The 18,497-nt window shown below is 48.4% G+C and overlaps 1 protein-coding gene across 10 annotated transcripts in view; it reads right to left on the bottom strand.

Moving 5' to 3' along the window:
- NEO1 (neogenin 1) overlaps nucleotides 1-18,497 on the bottom strand; it is a 170,196-nt gene that overhangs the window by 34,321 nt on the left and 117,378 nt on the right. For 7 of the 10 annotated variants that reach the window (XM_085588561.1, XM_085588558.1, XM_077785858.2 and 4 more), the window contains exons 8-12: nucleotides 11,024-11,243; nucleotides 5,765-5,919; nucleotides 5,048-5,196; nucleotides 3,563-3,701; nucleotides 30-79 (exon numbers count right to left, since the gene is read on the bottom strand). In XM_085588561.1, the coding sequence (XP_085444687.1) occupies nucleotides 30-79; nucleotides 3,563-3,701; nucleotides 5,048-5,196; nucleotides 5,765-5,919; nucleotides 11,024-11,243 (713 nt within the window). The remainder of the gene's footprint in view (nucleotides 1-29; nucleotides 80-3,562; nucleotides 3,702-5,047; nucleotides 5,197-5,764; nucleotides 5,920-11,023; nucleotides 11,244-18,497) is intronic. The other 3 variants (XM_085588559.1, XM_077785860.2, XM_077785859.2) reach the window with 1 other exon arrangement.

Genomic DNA, 18,497 nt, shown 5'->3' on the forward strand with positions numbered 1-18,497 from the left:
TTGCCAGCAGGAAATGGCTCCAGTCTTACCTTAGAATTCCGAGCCTCCAGAGTTAGATTCTGTGGTGGAGCACTGGGGACTGGAAACATTAAAGGAATTACAAACCCAAAACTTTCAAATATTGCATTTCCACCCCCACTACTTCCTGCTCTCATTTGCTATGGAAGTACAAACCATTCTGATTTCAGGCAGCACATAAAAGAACTACCAATCCTCCCACAGGTACTTTCTGACACAGTGAATGGCTAAGGACAGTCCTTTATTTTTATCCTGAAGAAAAAACTCTTTATTCAGGTCTTTATTTTCACACTTATCTAAATAAAATGTGTTTTACATTTAAAAGCACTTCTTAAACTCTCAGAGAAAGTATCCCATCCAGCTCTTTCCCAAGGCAACTCTTTACTGAACACATTGCTTGACTGGGGGAACCCACGTTTAAATTTCGAGCCTGGATTTTGTTATCCTGATTTTATTTATCAGGAAACCTCTGAGTCCCCAGGGCCCTGTGACAGTGAGGAGGTGAAGAGCATCTCAGACACTGGGGCTGCCTTTGAACTCCTCTTTGCTTGTTCTTTACTCACTCCTCATGGCAGTGAAATCCAGGCAAAAAGGGAGTGCAAGAAAAACCCTGGGAGCAGGGAATTCCTTGTGGCTCCACAGCAAACGTTGGCCCCTGGCAGAGCTGAGGCTTCCCTGGCAGGAAGGGGAGGCTCCAGGGAAGCACAAAGATGGGCAAGGAGCACAGGGATAAAGAGGGATGAGGACTGCTCCAGCCTGCAGAATTCATCTTCCAAATAACTCAACCCAGGCACAGTAACATCCCAGGGAACCCCTGAGGGCATGAAGTGGAAGAAGAGTTTGTAAAGGACAAACCTGCCTCACCACCACCCCACAGAATGGAGAGGAGCAGGATTTGCCTTCCCTTGCCAACCCAGCTGAGCCTGAAATCACCACACCTGAGGATGGAGAGCTGGGGATGGAGAAGCAGCACAGTGGAGAGGAGGGGATACAAGGCCAAGCTTTCCTTGCTCCTCCAGTGTCACCCTGCCACGGGCAGGGACACCTTCTGCTCCCAGCCCCATCCAGCCTGGCCTGGGACACCGCCAGGGATGCAGGGGCAGCCACAGCTGCTCTGGACACCTGTGCCAGGGCCTGCTCATCCTCCCAGGGATTTGCTATGGACAGGCATCTCCTGGAGTGGGACAGCACATGGAGAGCAGCCTGGCAGGAGCCCCCAGGACATGCTGATGGCTCAGAGGCTCTGAGGGAAGGGCCTCAATCAGGCTCCGAGGCTCAGTATCCACTCCCACCTGTAATCCCTGATCACAATTCCAGGAGAGGAGAAGCAATCCTCAGGAGCAGCACATAAACCTGGGTTCAAATGGTAATACCTGCAGAGTTATCCCTGCAACAAGGCACTGTAACAGATTAGGAGCAAAAACCTACATGAAAATGCAGATGCTTTGTTAAATCAGGGCTAAAGGAAGCTTAGGGAGAAATCCATGCAGGGAACACGGATTGCTCCTGGACACTACAACAGAAAAATACGGGAGGAAAATGTGCATAATTTTGGAAAGATTTCAGAGCTTGCCAGGGTTATGAGACCGTAAGAAGCAAGATGACATCCTTCAGAGAGCTTTAGAAAGTAAGTACTTATAGGTTAAATGTGAAAACTGAAGCTGGAGAAGAAAGAACTCCAGGAAAACTTCAAAATTACATTGCAACTAATAATGAGTTCTTCTTCAAACAACCAAGGAGCTGGCAGCCCTTTAGAGAAATCAGTGAGCAAATGGTCAGGGAGGGCAGAAAAGACAAAGATAAGGCCACCCAAGTCTCTCTTTGCATTGGTAGTGAGGGAAAGGGAAAGGAGAGGTTTCCTTGACACCCTTCCAAAGGATTCCCATGGTCCCTCCAACTGCAGTGTCAGTGTAAGGGATTATGGAACATTCAGACACAGGGAACAGCAGCCTCTTGCCAGGGCCATGTGTTATCCATCCAGGAACTCTCAAGAAACTGGGGAGTGAAACAGCAGCAAGACTTCTGCAACCTCTCCCAGTTTATCTTGATACCAGAGGTGGCAAAATGTTGCAAGCAATAAACTCAAACTCCACCTGCTGTGTCAGAAACTCCCCCCAATCAACCAAAATAACAATAAAACATGAAACTGAGAAAGCAGGAGCTAGAGTAGGAGCAGAATAGGGATTTCTATGTCTTTCAAGGGAAATCAATTTTAAGCAATGAGGGGATGGGAGGGAAGTGCTCATTGAAAGAAAGGCCAGAGCAAGAAGAAGGGGAGAGATGAGCTGGGGAGATCCCAGGATGTGATCATCCTGTGGTAAAGAACTGCACAAAGACCTCAGGATGATTCCTCTTGGTGCTCAGAAGAACTCAAAAAGCTCCTCAAATGCAAGTGATGCCTCACTTCCACCTTTGGTGCCATTTTAGTCCCCTCTACCTGAGTTTTTAAAACAAAGCAGAAAAGGAACCTAGAGAAAAGTTCAGAAAAGGGCACTAAAGGTTGAAACAGCTTCCACAGGAGAAATGGACAACCATTCCTGTGTCTTTGGAATCTGGAAAATGGATGAACCAGGGAGACCACGGCAAAGGTCCACAGAATGAGGAGTGGGACAGAAGAATAATCAGTGGACACTGAGTATTCCCTCCTTCAGGGGCACAGCCCCAGGCAACACGGGACCCCAACACAGAGCAGGGGCAGAACAGACAGAAAGGGGGGATTTTTCAGAGGAAATATGTCTGTGGAACCTTTGCCCATGTGATGTTGTGGATAAAAGCTGGTGTGGGTTCAAGAAGATGCTGACAGGGTCTCATGGAAGAGGAACTGAATTAGCAAATACACAGAAACCACTGCAAAGTTAGGAAGTGCCCCAGAAACAAACCTGGACCCACAGAGAGTTTGGGACAATGTTCCCCTCTGCTCCTTGTCACTCCTGGGGAAAGGATTCCAGGCTCTGCCCCCTTTCCCTGTGAGTGTCCTTCTGTATAAACTTCTCTCCAACAAATACAAGCTATCACTAACTCTGATCACTGCAGTTGCTCATGTATCTCTGTTTGCTCACATCGCCTCTGTATCTGCCTTATAAAAAATACTGACCCCACGTCCTGCTCTCACCACTCTGTGCAATGGATTTAACAATATCTGTGCTGCAGTGCAAGCACAGGAACACAATTAAAATGAAAGCACTCCAAAAACAAGAGTCAGCTCATATGTGAGAGAACCTAGAAAACAATTTGGAGTTGGTGCCTTCAGCGTATTTTTTTTTTTCTGTCCACGCTCAGTATAGGCTCAATAATCCATGAAATAAATGGCTGATGCTGGAATGAAGGATACCATTGTTCAGGAATCACAATCCCAGACCCTTCTGCAGGTGCAGCAATTTTCCTTCACCCAATTCTGGAAGGCCTCCGGGGGGATTTTGACCGTGAACAGCCACATGCAACAACGAACAAACCCCATAAAAGTCTGGTTAAAGATTCACTTGTCGGAAATTGCCGGACAAATCCTGGAAAAACCCCAAAATCCAAGGAAGTGGAGCAGCCTTACCGTCTGACAGGGTCCGGACCACGACGTCGTGGGTGGAGACGCCGGGGCCGTGCTTGTTGTAGGCGACCACGCGGAAGCTGTACTCAGTGAACTTCTTCAGCCCCGTCACCGTGTGCGCCAGGCCCGCCACCTCCACGTCCTGTCCCCACAACACCCCCGGGTCAGCTCTGCTGATGCCTCAGCTTTGGCTTTTGTATTTTCACATTCTGTGCTGCTTTAGTGTGAGGGTCTGGGATTCATGTCAGGGGTTGGTGAGCTCTCTGCACAGAGCAGGGAGACAAAACAATTCCTGCTCTGGCTGGGACCAAGGACCAGTGATCCAAATCTCAGCCCCAAGAGCACAAACAGCAGGGACCAAAGAGAGAAAACAAGCAGGATGGGATTGCATGGGCTGGAGCTGGAATTGGACAATTAACTCCAATATGCAAATGGGCCAAAACTTATAAAAGTGTGAGACCCTGTGACCGGTTGTCCATTTTTTGGTGACCATTTTGGGTTGTGCTGCCTAAGGTGGATCAATTGAGGCTTCTCAATAAATCCCTACTTTATTCTGTAGCTCAGTCTAGGTCTGTTCTAGGTCAGTCTTCTCCAGGCATCACTCCAGTGCCATCAATACCACAGAGTTCCTGCACAACCCATAGCAGGACTGACACCTCTGTGCTACCTTCAGGCACAGCCAGGACTTGGGAGGATGACAGCTCTGAGTTTCCAGGAGAAAATTCTCCCTATTTAAATCCTAATATGTCACTGGTCCTGGACATGGAAAGGGACCTGGAAACCATAACTCAAAACCATCATAATATATATCACTATAATTGAAATAGCAGAATGCAGAAGTACAAAATGCAACAGCCCTATTTAAAAACTGATGTAAAAAAATATTTAAAAGCGAAGAAAAATATTCTTCCCTTTGCTTTTTAAAGCTGGAATGATACTGATATGCAATCAGATGGGAATGTGGCTGTGAGGACTGGGATTAATCCTCATTATTCTCAGGAGACAGCCCATACTTTGACAGAACACACTGAATGCTTCAGTGGAATACTAAGAAAATTAAATTAACTGGATGCTCATCAGTATCAAAATATCAATCACTGGGTCCAAGAACTCAAGAAACCTTGGATTAGGGATCATGCCAAAATCAGTATTTAGCCTGAACTGCTAAAACCCAGCCCATAACTCTGTGCAAGTATCCTTAATATCACCTGCACCAGAACAGCTCAATAATGGCTGCTCTCTGCCTTCTCCTCTTGTGATATGATGTAATTCCCCAAAACCTACTTGATGGTGACAAACATCAAATCAGGGCATCACCAATAAAATGGGTTTCATTCCCAGCCCAGACACAAACATTTCACATTGAAATTCTGATTTAAGCATTCCCACATGAGAGCCTAAAGCATTCAGCCTGTCAGAAAAGCAGACCCTCCCCACGGCGTGTGCAGCCCTTCAGGGCAGTCTGAGTGGCTGCAGCAGGCCCTGTACCTGCTCCGTGTGCTGCCCCTTCTCCATGTAGTAGAGTTTGTAGTTCTGGATGTCCCCGTTGCCCGAGAGCGGCGTCTCCCAGGTGACGGTGACGGTGGTGGGGGAGCCGGAGAAGGCGCGGATGTTGGGAGCGGGGCCGGGCAGCTGGACTGCAACACAACGGGGGAACTCTGTTAGTCCTGAGCCTGGAGTGCCCACCTGGCCAGCACCCCAGGAAAAGGGGGATTTTTCCCATTGTGACATTCCATACGGATCCACCGCGGGGTGGAAGGTGGGACCAAGTTTCCAAAGGAGATCCTGCTCCCCTTTGTCTAGAATGACCCTACCAAGTGACTTGGTATTTGCCTGAAGTTTTCTCTTTTTCAGTTAATGGTCATTAACTTGGTCATTTACTTGGCATTTACCTGAAGTTTTCTCTTTTTAAGTTTATGAACATTAACTGAAAAAGAGGAAATTTAAGGCAAATGCCAAGTAAAAGCAAAAAAAGTATTCCTGTTAGAGCAGTTTAGAGAATTTAGCAAGGAATGTCCCATCAGCTCTTAATGGTGACAATAAATCCCACAATCCCACTGACATGGAAAATCCTTGGAAACTGTGGTCCGCAAGCACAACTGTTAAAAAGCATCAGATCTGGGAAAGGTTGTGAATGGGGAGAATAAAAAATAAAATCAATATCTTTGGCAAATTGAGGAAAACCCCAGGAACATCCTGGCTCACCCTCGGGCTGCGTTGCCACCTTGAGCGGTGCCGAGCTCTCGCCGGGGCCGTGCCTGTTCTGGGCCACAACCCGGAACACATAAACTGTCTCTGGCATCAGGTTCTGGATCATCACTTGTGTCTCTCCAGGACGACTCGTGTTTTCCACACGTTCCCTTTGGGAAACAAAAGGGTTGGGCACACACACCACCAGTGATCAGTAAATGAGGAGTAGCTGCTCCTGCGGTGTGTCCCGTCTGAACGTACCCAGTGTGTAAATGACGTGGGATCTGCACTGTGCTCCCTGCACAACACCACAGGCGTGTGCCAGAAGTGCTGCTGACAAACTGCTCCCAATTTTGCAATTTCCCTTTGCACAAAACCGAATGCACTGAAGGAACAGAATAAATTACACTTGACACCCACAAACTCGGAGTGGTTTCTTTGTTATTTCCATGACAGCAAGTGATAATTCACAGTGACAGTTTATCCTACAGCTCAGGAGCCAGCACAGAAACTATTTTAGCAGCATGCACAGTCTGGCGAGATTTAGGGCATTCCTTTTAATCCTGTGGGGCTGCTTTTTGGGGATTTTTCAAAGGAGCTGTTTTAATATGCTCTTCTACCTCCAGCCTTGCCTCAGCTCCTTGCTGAAGTTTGGCTTTGTTGAGAACACCCAGGGCACGGCCATGGCACTGACACTGCTTCTACACAGAGTGGAGGTGAAGTGAAAATTCCGACCTCCAGCAGCTCCTGGAGACAGATCCAGGCTACCCACCCACAGAAGGAACACACTTGGCATGGGAAGGAGCATCTCTGACAGGCCAGCATGTTGTGAGCTGGAAGCCCCAGCCCAGCTGGGAGCACACAGGTCATGTGTGGGGACACCTGGAAGGGGCATTGCTGCTGCTCAGTGACCTCCAGCCAACCCTGGCACCGGAACACGACGCTCCCCCTGCAGAACAGGCCTCTGCCAAACTGAGGGGAACATTAGGAGATCAATCATTAAGCCAAGGGCAGCCTTTGTTTCGAGGCACTGCCCTGCACCTGAGCTGCTGGGGCTGTGGCTGGGTAATGCTGCCCGTCCTTCCCTGGGAAGGAGCTCCCTGGGAAGGCCCAGAACTCCAGAAGGAGCAATCAGGAACTTCCCACTGGGCACATGCAGGGGACTGGGCCTGCTGTGGGCACCATGCAGCCCCTCTGGGCTGCCAGGCTCCCCGTGGGACAGGGGTGGGCAGGGACAGCCCAGCCTCAGCCCCACCGACACCTGTTAAAGCATTTCTGACACAGGAACTCCAGCAGAACCGTCCCAGTCTCCCCTTCCTCCCTTCCAGCCACTCTGCTGCAGTTTCTATCAGGGAAATAGGACCCCAAATCCCTCTTTTTTTTTTTCATCCACCCGTGTGGTTGATTTAGCAGAACCTGGCTGAAAACATTCTGAAATCCCTGTTGGTTTCTGCACTATTAAACTGTATCTATAGAGAGGAACAATGCACTCTCTGTAACTAAATACCTATTTACATCCATTTGCTAGAATGTTCCCCTTCATAAGCTCAGCTAAAATGGCACTGCATAAACAGCTTCATTTATTTCAGCTTTTTATTAATTTTCATTGCTAATTTTTCCACTTTGAGCACAACGTTTTCTCAAAAACACGTCTCCAAGTGGAGCTTCCTTAAAGACATGCTGTAGCTACAAGGATGGGGATCTGAGAGCCCAGCCTAAGTGCCAATGGACTCACAGCTGTGAGGTAACATCCAGCTCCCATTAACATGCAAAATATAGCATTTTCTGTCTCAAGTGCCAGTGCACTCCCTGATTTGATCTAAGAAAAAATGGTAATCAGCAAACCCAGGTTATTATTTAAAATTAGAAAAGAAAAAATTATTTTACTGGAAAGACAACATTTACCAAAAAGAAATAGACATGTCACAGTATTGCAAATTTTCAGTAATAACCAGGGCTGTGGCTTCCCAACAGCTTGGTAAAAATAGGGAGAGATTAATCTAATTAAGTGCTGAGTGAATCCTTCCTTTATGGCTGTTCCTGGGGAGCCTGGAGCACCTTTTCCAACGTGCTCAGGTTGGGATAAGAGCACAAGCAGATGGGCCCCAGCAATAACTGCAGCACCCTGCAGATCCTTACGATGTTGCACGACTCCACTCTAATGCCAGTTAAGGAGCTTTGGAAACTCCAGTTCAGGTTCAGAGGAACTCTCCAGCACCCATAGGAAGAGCCTTCAGTGCAAGCCCAGGAGCTTGGCTGGAGATGCCAAGGTTAAAGATGCACTTCCATCTAAAAAAGCATCTCTGGGGAGCTGTTAGGGGGTGGATATTGTGTGTGCCTGCCGTGCCAGCTGTGGGGCCTGGCAGGGAGCTCCAGAGGCATTCTGAGTGTGATTACACACAATTAACTCGATTTGCTGTGTCTCAAGCACACCACAGTTAATTGTGAATTCAGCAGCGTTTCAACATCCCACATGTGTCATTTCCTACCTCAGAGCAGCAATGTGCCATTTTTATTCTTTTAATGTGCTATTATTTCTTTTTTCTTTTTTGGTCCATATCTTGAAGTCTGGGGTTCTTCTGCCTGACTGCTTGTCTAAAGTTCCCTAGAATTAAACCTTTCTGCAGCACTTTTGAATTTTCACACCCTTTCCAGGGGAACTGCCTTGAGTGTGAAGTAAATAAATACCTGGGGATGAAATAACCTTTTGCAGCTGTGTGAGACAGTAACTTCCACCTCTCAGATTCCCCCAGGTCCCCAGGGGTGTGACAGGAAAGCCCTGGGACACCCCTTCATCCCCACCTCCCTCCCCCAGGGGAGCCTCTCTGATGTCACCAGGCCAAGGTGGGACAAGCCATGGCTGGTGACACTGTGCAGGCCCTGGAGCAGAAATGTCCCCTCCATTGCTGCCTCCTCACTTTGCAGTGCTCCTCTTGGAATCACAGAACGGGTTGGGTTGGAACAGAAGTGAAAAGTGATCCAGTGCCACCCTCTGCCATGGCAGGGACACCTTCCACTGTCCCAGGCTCCTCCAAGCCCTGTCCAGCCTGGCCTTGGGCACTGCCAGGGATCCAGGGGCAGCCACAGCTGTGCCAGGCCTCTCCACCCTCACAGGGAACAATTCCTTCCCAATATCCCATCCATCCCTGCCCTCTGGCAGTGGGAGCCATTCCCTGTGTTCTGTCCCTCCATCCCTTGTCCCCAGTCCCTCTCCAGCTCTCCTGGAGCCCCTTCAGGCCCTGGCAGGGGCTCTGAGCTCTCCCTGGAGCCTTCTCCTCTCCAGGTGAGCACCCCCAGCTCTCCCAGCCTGGCTCCAGAGCAGAGGGGCTCCACCCTCAGAGCAGCTCCCTGGGCTCCCCTGGGCTCTGTCCAGCAGCTCCACGGCCTCTCTGTGCTGGGCCCCAGGGCTGAGGCAGCTCTGCAGGTGGGGCCTCACCTGAGTGGGGCAGAGGGACAGAATCCCCCCTCAAAGAAGCCCAAGGGGCAGAGGTGAGGAGGCACTGCCCTGGTCCTGGGTCTCCCCTCCCTGAACTGAAGGAAGCTGAGCCAGCAGAGGCCAAGGCAGTTGGAACCTCAGACCCTCAGAGGATTTGGGTGCTCCTGCATACTTCCCACTATCCCAGGGTGCTCCAAGGCACATCCAGCCTGGCCTGGAGCACCTTGGATATCACCAAATTAAGGGAGTAACAGAAAAACAACATTTTTGAGGCAAACAAAATGTTATAAATTGCCTCAGTTAATTGCCATGAGCCTGGACAAGATGTCTATCCAGAGGATTAAGGAAGAGCAGGAATTCCCCTCTGGAGTGTTTTCTGTTCCAAATGACTTTGTGTCTCACACTCGCATCAATAAAGTGAACAGATAATTTTCCCTTGAGCAATAAATCTGATAAGCCAATCTGCAATTAATTAAGCATTGCTCCAAATGAATGTGCACTTCAGCTTACTCAAACTTATCACAATTTGAAACTGTAATTCTGAGCAGTAGATCCCATCAGGAAGGAGAAGGGGTGGACTGATATCATGCACTGGGATAACACATCACAAGTGATTGTAGTGAGGCATTCCCCAGATTTCTGTTTCCAGCGATTCTGAGCAGGGAACTGGCATTAGCACTGAGCACAGGGTTTAAGCAACACCCACCACACAGCTGTCCCTGAGTGAGGGGTTTTGCAGGGGTTTGGAGCCTGACGTGCCTCCTGCCCCCAGCATGGCTTCCAGGGGATGTTCTGTGCCCCTGAGGAGCTGTGGCACTCCTGCTGCTCTGTCCCCACCAGGCTGCTGAAGGCAGGTGGCAGCTGTTGGAAGGTTTGCAGCCAATCCAGCCAAGCTCAAGCACTGTCTGTGCAACTCCTCCACTCCCTGTGCAACTCCTCCACTCCCTGTGCAACTCCTCCAGGAGAGTGCAACTCCTCCAGGAGTGTGCAACTCCTCTACTCCCTGTGCAACGCCTCCAGGAGTGTGCAACTCCTCCTCTCCCTGTGCAACGCCTCCAGGAGTGTGCAACTCCTCCACTCCCTGTGCAACTCCTCCAGGAGAGTGCAACTCCTCCAGGAGTGTGCAACTCCTCTACTCCCTGTGCAACTCCTCCAGGAGTGTGCAACTCCTCTACTCCCTGTGAAACTCCTCCAGGAGAGTGCAACTCCTCCTCTCCCTGTGCAACGCCTCCAGGAGTGTGCAACTCCTCCAGGAGTGTGCAACTCCTCTACTCCCTGTGCAACGCCTCCAGGAGTGTGCAACTCCTCCAGGAGTGTGCAACTCCTCTACTCCCTGTGCAACGCCTCCAGGAGTGTGCAATTCCTCCAGGAGTGTGCAACTCCTCTACTCCCTGTGAAACTCCTCCAGGAGAGTGCAACTCCTCCTCTCCCTGTGCAACGCCTCCAGGAGTGTGCAACTCCTCCAGGAGTGTGCAACTCCTCCAGGAGAGTGAAACTCCTCCAGGAGAGTGAAACTCACTCCTCCAGGAGAGTGAAACTCCTCCACTGCGTGTGCAATTCCTCCACTCCCTGTGCAACTCCTCCAGGAGAGTGCAACTCCTCCACTGCCTGTGCAACTCCTCCAGGAGTGTACAACTCCTCTACTCCCTGTGAAACTCTTACACTGCCTGTGCAACTCCTCCAGGAGTGTGAAAATACCTCCAGGAATGTAAAACTCCTCCTCCACTGCCTGTGCAACTCCTCCCTGCAGGAGGGGCAGGAAGGAGGGAGGGGAACACCACCCCTCCACCTCAGAGCGTGTCAGCAAAGGCCAGCAGAGCCCCTGCTCCAGCGTTTACCTGTTGATGCCCTCCTTGGTGTAGAAGATGGAGTAGGTGAGGTTGTCTCCCTGCGGGTCCGAGGCCGGCGGCCGCCAGGTGAGCCGGATGAAGCGAGTGGACACGAGGGTGGCCACGACGTCCCGCGGGGCCGAGGGCAGGGGTCCCGCTGTCGCTGGTGCTAGATGGTCATTAGTGGCACTGGTCAGTGAAGTGGGAGGTAATGTTGGGATGGCAACATCTTGGCATGTGCAAACATTGGGGAATATGAAGGGCAAACATCACCACGGTTTTTAAAAAAAAAAAAAAGAGAACAGAAGAAAAAAAAAACGTAAAAGAAATAAACAAAACCACGATGGGAAACAGAAGAAAATGAACACACAAAAAAGGCCATTAAACTGAAGGCTGACATGCAGGCAGAGGTAACTACTGACCACTAATGGGGAGTACAGGAAACGGCACTGTCAGGCAAGCAGACCAAATCTCCACTGTAATGGAAGTGGCAGGGGAGGGGAGGGTGGAACTGGGGTAAAACAGACCTCAGGAGAGGATACCAGCAGCAAACCACAGTGTCCTTGCTTTGGGACCACGTGTGTGACAGCTAAACCCCAACCTCTGTTAATTACTCTAATGCACACCCAGACCTCACTTCCTACTGTAGCTCATTAACATGCACAATTCATTTAAATGATTCTCTATCATAACAAAATGACAGATGAATACACAGAATTCCTTTCAGTGCACACTCATCCAGCCAAACCCTGCAGTCCTGACCTGGTTGGGTTCTGCTACTGCCCAAGGCACTGGAATTACAGTCCTTTTCCCACTGTTTTCCTGCCATCTTCCTCTGTCCCACAACCCCCATTTCATCATTTTACAGCATAAATAACTGTTGCTCTGGATTTTACCCACACTCTCCAAACTTTTAGCTTCAGTCATGTCTTCCTATGTTGCTACTCCAAGGCAGGATAAATCCAGGGATTATTGCATTAAAAGGTTGTTGATTTAAAAGCACAAGCTGAACCACAGGAAGAGCCACTCTCTCTCCAAATCCTATTAAAGCAATCCAGCCAGTAAATGTAACAGTGAGATTCTGAGCAGCTGGACCCCAATTACCACTGAGTATTCCAAGCAGCACAATTAGTAACAAACCCCCAAAGCTCAGGATACATGGAATTTTTCTGCATTCTGAACTATTTACCAAGCTTAAGCCACCTGATGACATTTTCCACTTGGGAATCCATGCTGCCAAATACATTTATTTTTTCATTAATTATGGGAACTAACTAAAATTGCTCTGCTTTACCCCAGAAAGAAATTCAGGACTAGAAGAGCTTGTTGAGCTGCAGCGTCTCCCCCAGAACATGTGGATTTGTGTTCTGATACACAACGAGAAAAACTCTCCAAAAACCTGACTAAAGAAGAAAATGTCTGAATGACCAAACCTTCAGGGAAAAACACTGAGGAATCTTCCATCAGCAACAACCTGACTTTAAATTGTCAAAGCCCCTTGCCAACACAAACATCAGCTTGGGAGGTTCTCAATTGACAGAACTCTTATTAATTTTCCTGTCCTGTTTCTTGGGCAGATCCTGACAGAGAGCAAAGAAGCAGCCATGGGTTTTATCAGATTTGTACAGTGTAACACCAGTCCGTGGGCAGAACTGGGAGACAGATCCCAGAGCCAGGAACATTTTGGTATTCCAAATACAGATCAAGAGAGACACGTACTCCAGGGTATCTCCTTAATTATCCCTTTCACAATCTAATAGCTAAAGATCCCAATTAAGTGCTCTCCAGCAGCCCCTCCTGATCAATACATGACACCGTTAATTTCACATTCATTGCAAAATCTATTTTTATCTAAGCCCCTTTTTTTGTGTCCCATCATTGGATTCTTTCACCACTTTCAGCTCTTCTGGCCTCAGCCAGGCCACCATTCCCACAGGGAGTCCCTTGCTGTTGCAGATCGCTCAGGAGAGCCCTGAATGGGGCCAGGGGATCTCCCCAAACCCTCTCCCTGCTCCTGAATGACATTCCAGTGCTGACCAGTATCACACCAGGCTTTCCCTGTGTTTAATCCCAGCCCTTGCCATCAGAGACCTTCTCACTGCACCTGACCAGCTCCTTCTCAGTGTTCCCACTGAGGAACAAGGGATGGAACTGCCCAATGCCTGTTGCTTTCAGTACTTTTCCCACTGTCCTGCTTGATTTCCAGTTCACTCCAAATTCCAAACACTCATACTTGGGTTTCTCTTGCCTGTCTTGGTGATCTGCTTCAAATTATATGGTTTTGATGCAAAATTCACCCCTTACCTATCATTAAAATCTGTACAGTTGAGTTGAAGTGGAATATTTTAAAAATTCATCTGCTTAATCTAAACCCCATCCCCACACACTTGTGTGTTTTTCTTCCCATATGATGAAATGGATGCATCTTTTGTGAAGCAATGTGCACACAGAGCTGAGGGGTCTGGGAGGGCTGCCAGGATTTCCCAGAGAACAGACACCCAGTTCTATGGGCAAGGCTCCGAGCAGGAATGTTCCTTCCCACAGAGTTACAGAACAGCCACAGACAACAAAACCCTACTGGCACCTGAAAAATCAGCTGTGACCCAGAGAGCAGCAAGGACCTGAAACCCTCCAGGTGAGGCTGGCAGGGCCAGGCCCAGAACTCCCCAAACACTTCTGGGGCTGCCAGGAGCTGGGAGAGGTACCCCAAAGATTATGGGATTTCCCTCCATTTATCCCTGTGTTTCCTACAAATGTCTCAAGTGTTGTTACAGAGGCTCCATCCCCAGCTGGGTGAGCAGAGCTGTGTTAATGACCAATTACGCCCAAATTAGCTCTAACATCAACCAGGGAATGGCTTTGCCCCTTCCAGCTTTCAGCCCTATGGAAGAAGCAGCTCAATTCTCTTCTAACATCTCCATCACTTCTTAAACTGTAACTCCAACTCTGGACTGTTCTCTGCAGTTATTCCTACACAGCTTTCATGAATCTCATTTTTTAAAAGCACATTCAACAAGTGACTGTGCTTTGCACCATAATTCATCTCCTACTCTGGAGTAACTGGAACCAGAGGGATGCTGGAACTCCTACACAGCTCCAGGCAGGAGTTCCACCCCTGCATCCTGGCCACTGCAGGGCAAGCAGCAATTCCCAGCAACATCAGAAGCAGAATTTTTTAACTTTGTCCTAGAAATTATTTTCCCTATGGAAATGGTTTTCCCCACGTCCTACAGCATTCCAAGACACAGGAATCTGTGTTTGTGCTGCTCAGGTGTGACACAACAGTGCCAGCCCCACAGGAATCCCAGGGATGCAGGGCGAGGGGACATTCCAGCTGCTGATCCTCAAGCCCCTTCCATCAAGCTGCTCTTCCCAGGGCTCCTTCTGAGCAGATCCCAAATGCTACAACTGTTTTATCAAAATACTTGGCAGGATGTGCAAATACCCACAAGGATTTGGACTCGAATCAGTCAGTAACAAGTGTGAGTTGCCCCAGCACTGGGCTGGTGACACCCAAGAGGTGAAGGTGTCACAGGGTGGGTGCACTGGTGTGATCCCATCTTTTCAACTTGGAGGAAAACCATGGGATAACAAAGAGAGGGAGCATGCCTGGAGAGCTGCTCCAGGGCCACACTGAGATCTTTTCCAAACAACCCAGCCACACCTGAACACCACTCACTGAACCCTCTGGTTGTTATGAAATCACTGCAAATACTTTCCACCCCTCCGGTTCAGATTTCCCTTTTCCTGCCTTCCCCCTGTTGGCATTTCCAGGTTTCCTCCTGTTTGGCAACAACATTCCAGTGATACCATCAGCTCCAAAGGGGGGGGACAGGAATGTTATCTGCTCCAGCCTTATCTGAACCACTGGGGACACTCCAATCCCCTGGGTGCCCACCTGGCAGGGCTGTGGAAATGCAGGGATTCTGACCCACAAACACCTGAGGAGCTGGTTGAAGGTCATATCTGGGCTGCTTTGGCCATATCCAAGTGTTTGCAAGTCCTCCTTACAGCAGCTGCCCGAGGAGAATGCAGGGATTCCAGAAGCAGGAGAGGCACCAGGGGGTGATCCAGGTGTTCTGGAGCCCAGTGCCTGCATCCCACGGAGCTCTGGAGCAGCTCTCACCCTGAACACCCAACAGGGAGCTGAGTGCACCCCTGGCAGGGCCAGCTCACATGGAGATCCAAGACTCCCTGAGGTGCAGTCGAGGGGAGGAGCAGGAATGGCCTGGGAAGGGCAATGAACCCTGCGAGGGGGGAGATGGACCCAGCATGAGAGGGACCCTCCCAATGGAATCACTCATGGGGACAACAGGAACAGGGGCACCAGTTAATACACAGGGGAGGAGAAGAGAAGGTCCTCTTTGGAAGGATTTCAGGGTGGACTTTAGAGATTTGAAACATGGTTTTAGCAATAAAGATTTACTACAACTAAAAATAGCAAATAACTATTTTGCCAACAAACCTTTTGGAAAAAAAATTACCTAGGACTTTCAGGTCTCAACACCTCTAATATTTTAACTGTATTCCCTAAGAAAAAATACATCAGAGGCACCAAATGTTTAATTGTGACTTGAGGTACTCAGATAAAACTGTGTACTCAATAAACAATATTTCTCCCATAAATCTATTTAGCTGATTCCAAAAAGGTAATAAAGACTTTCAAACTTTTTTTTTACCTACTGCACTGTTCTCTTAAATTTGAATTTTGGTTCATGGTGTCCCCATGGAAAGGTTCAGCTTGGACCAAGATTAAGCAGCTGTGATGCTGCAAAGAGCCACAGTCAAATCCCAATGATTTTGTTATGCTCATCGTATTTAAAAATAACAGCAGCACTTGGCTGCAGTGCAATAATAAGCATGAAATAACTAAATTAGTAAGTTCACACTACACACTACCCTTCAAAATTTTGCTTTCTCTATTTTTTGTCCATGTTTTTACTTGTATGCAATTGTTGTCTTTGTTCAAATGCTTAAAACATACATTTCCAACAGAAGGGATCACCTTGTTATTGCCAGCTGTTCCCTGAGTGATACCACACTCAAACAAAGCCACGTTACCTGGCCCAAGTAATTTCTCTCAAACAGCCAAAGTGCTGAAGCTGGTCTCACCAGATCAGCTGTAATAATCAAAATAACTTCTTCCCTTGGAAAAACTCATTTAAAGAAATCTCTGGGACTCCCTCCACAAACGGATGCTTTTGTGCAAAGCTGGAACAGAGAAACAGAGACTGAACAGATGTGGAAAGAAGAGGGTGGAAAGTAATTTCTGCTTTATAGAATGAACAGAAATGTCCTGAATCTCCTGGATTTCCAAAGACGGCCACCATCACCCCCTGGTGCAAGTCACAGATCCACAGATCAACACTCTCCAATTTAGGATTTTGTAGACTTAATTATTCCTCGTGAACTAATTTAAACTGCAGAACTTTGTGGACTCAAATCGATTTTGGGAATTTGGAGATGTGCGGAATTAGGAATTTGTGACTTGGAAAAGTGTCAGAAAGACAAACAGGTCTGAGGGCAAGAACTCGACTCAACACTTGGAATAAATTTTGTCCCTCACACAGACCCTCCCCTACCAATATCCCTCATTTTCCTCATAAATGAAACGGAGATGCTTCCTTATTTAATCCTCTACGCTGACACGCTCAGCTCAGAGCAGGAAAAATGCCTTATTTTAAATTTTTAATTGCCTTAGATTAATTTACATTACCACTGGGAGAGAGAGTTGTTACTTACTCTTCACTCAATACACAAATTGAGTGCAAAAATCTCCCCAAAAATCCAGAATAAGCAAGTGTTTTAACTGCCGTTCAACGATTCTGATTTTTAGGCATTTATTTAGTTCTGTTTCGCATTGTGAACGGGCACTGCTGGGTGCTCAATAAACTGGGATATATAAAAATAGTGATAAACACATTCTGACTGGGAGCCTGTGTTTTAAAGGAAGTCATAAAACCCCTCCTGATAACGAGGCCTCCTCCCATTCCCATTTCACCATGAAATGCTTTGGTGTAGAGGAAACAATTTGATTTTTTCCTGTCTCATAAAACAACCCTTAAAAAGGCGTGACAGCCCTGCTGACGCATTCCAGGGAAACGGAGCAGGAACCCCCTGGTTCCAACCACATCCCCGAGCTCCAGGGGAGGATGGAAAGGGAAAAAAGCCCTGCAGGGATTTCAGTCACGAGGCTCAGGTTATTAAAAAAAGGGAAATAAGCCAAACACACCTCACCTGTCCCCAAGGAGTTTAAAACTGCTTTGAAACACATTTTGTCATTGGAAAGAAATGCAAACCATAACACATATTGTAAAATGATGGGTATGACCTTCAAACTCAGTAGTGAATATTCAATTATTTAAGGAATGAAATATTTTTTTAACAACTACTCCTTAAGAAAAAGAATCAAAAACCCAAAACAACACCCACATATTGAACCCAAGGCAGGAAAAACTGCCTGGAAGTGCCCCCAAAGAATCCTGGCCAGGGTTTCCTCTTATTGTGAATATTCCTCAGTTGAATCCTCTGAAGAATTAAAGTCTCTTGAGAGCAGCAGAGCCTGCAAGAGTGTTCTGCAATCTGACTTTAATGATGGCAGCAGAGCTGTGACTTTATTCTCAAATAACTGAGCTCTGTTCAAGCACAGCCCTCGAGGAGCAGTGACAATAAAATCCTGTGTCCTGTGCAAAGGATTCAGCTCTGCACAGCCACTGGCACACCTGGAGAGTTCAAGATGCTCTGAAATCCCCCTGGGCCCTACCAATAACTCCTCTGGGTGCCCTTGGGCACTTCCCAATCCACAGGGATGCTCAGCTGGCACTCCCAAGGGAAAGGGGTCACCAGTGCTGGGAGCTCTGGGAATGCTGCAATAGTCTCCAATAATCCCCAATAATCTCAATAATTGCCCATCATCCTGCAGGCAGGCAGTGCAGGAATTGCTGCTGTGCTGGCAGAGCAGGACCAGCACACCCCTGGCAGTGCCAAGGCCAGGCTGGACGGGGCTGGGAGCACCCTGGGATGGTGCAAGGTGTCCCTGCCCATGGCAGGGGTGCACGGGATGGGTTTTATGGTTCCTCCAGCCCAAACCACCCTGGGGTTCCATGACCATGACTATTTCAGGATGCACTTCCAAAGGAACACCACAGCAAGAGCCTGAAGTGAAATAAAGGAAGCCAGCAAACACAGATCTTGCTGCTGCTCACGGATCACTGACTACCCAGACTTTCATCTGCAATATTTCCTTTAAGGGACTGCCATGCTCCTCCCAGTGCCTCTGGACAAGACACCCCTGTCCCTGTCTGGGACACCTGCAGGTACAAGGGCTGTAGTGTTACCCCACGTGGCTGCTGGTCTCCAAAAATCACCCTGGAAGCGGGACATCTTTTCCTTCTGTTTGGGAGCTGCCGTCACTCGGAACAACTTGGCAGCACCAACTCTGCCAAACTGGAGCTGCAGCAGATGAGGCTGAACAAGCTGCTTC

The sequence above is a fragment of the Lonchura striata genome, chromosome 10, assembly GCF_050655825.1.
Source record: "Lonchura striata isolate lonStrDom1 chromosome 10, ASM5065582v1, whole genome shotgun sequence".
Lineage (NCBI taxonomy): Eukaryota > Metazoa > Chordata > Aves > Passeriformes > Estrildidae > Lonchura > Lonchura striata.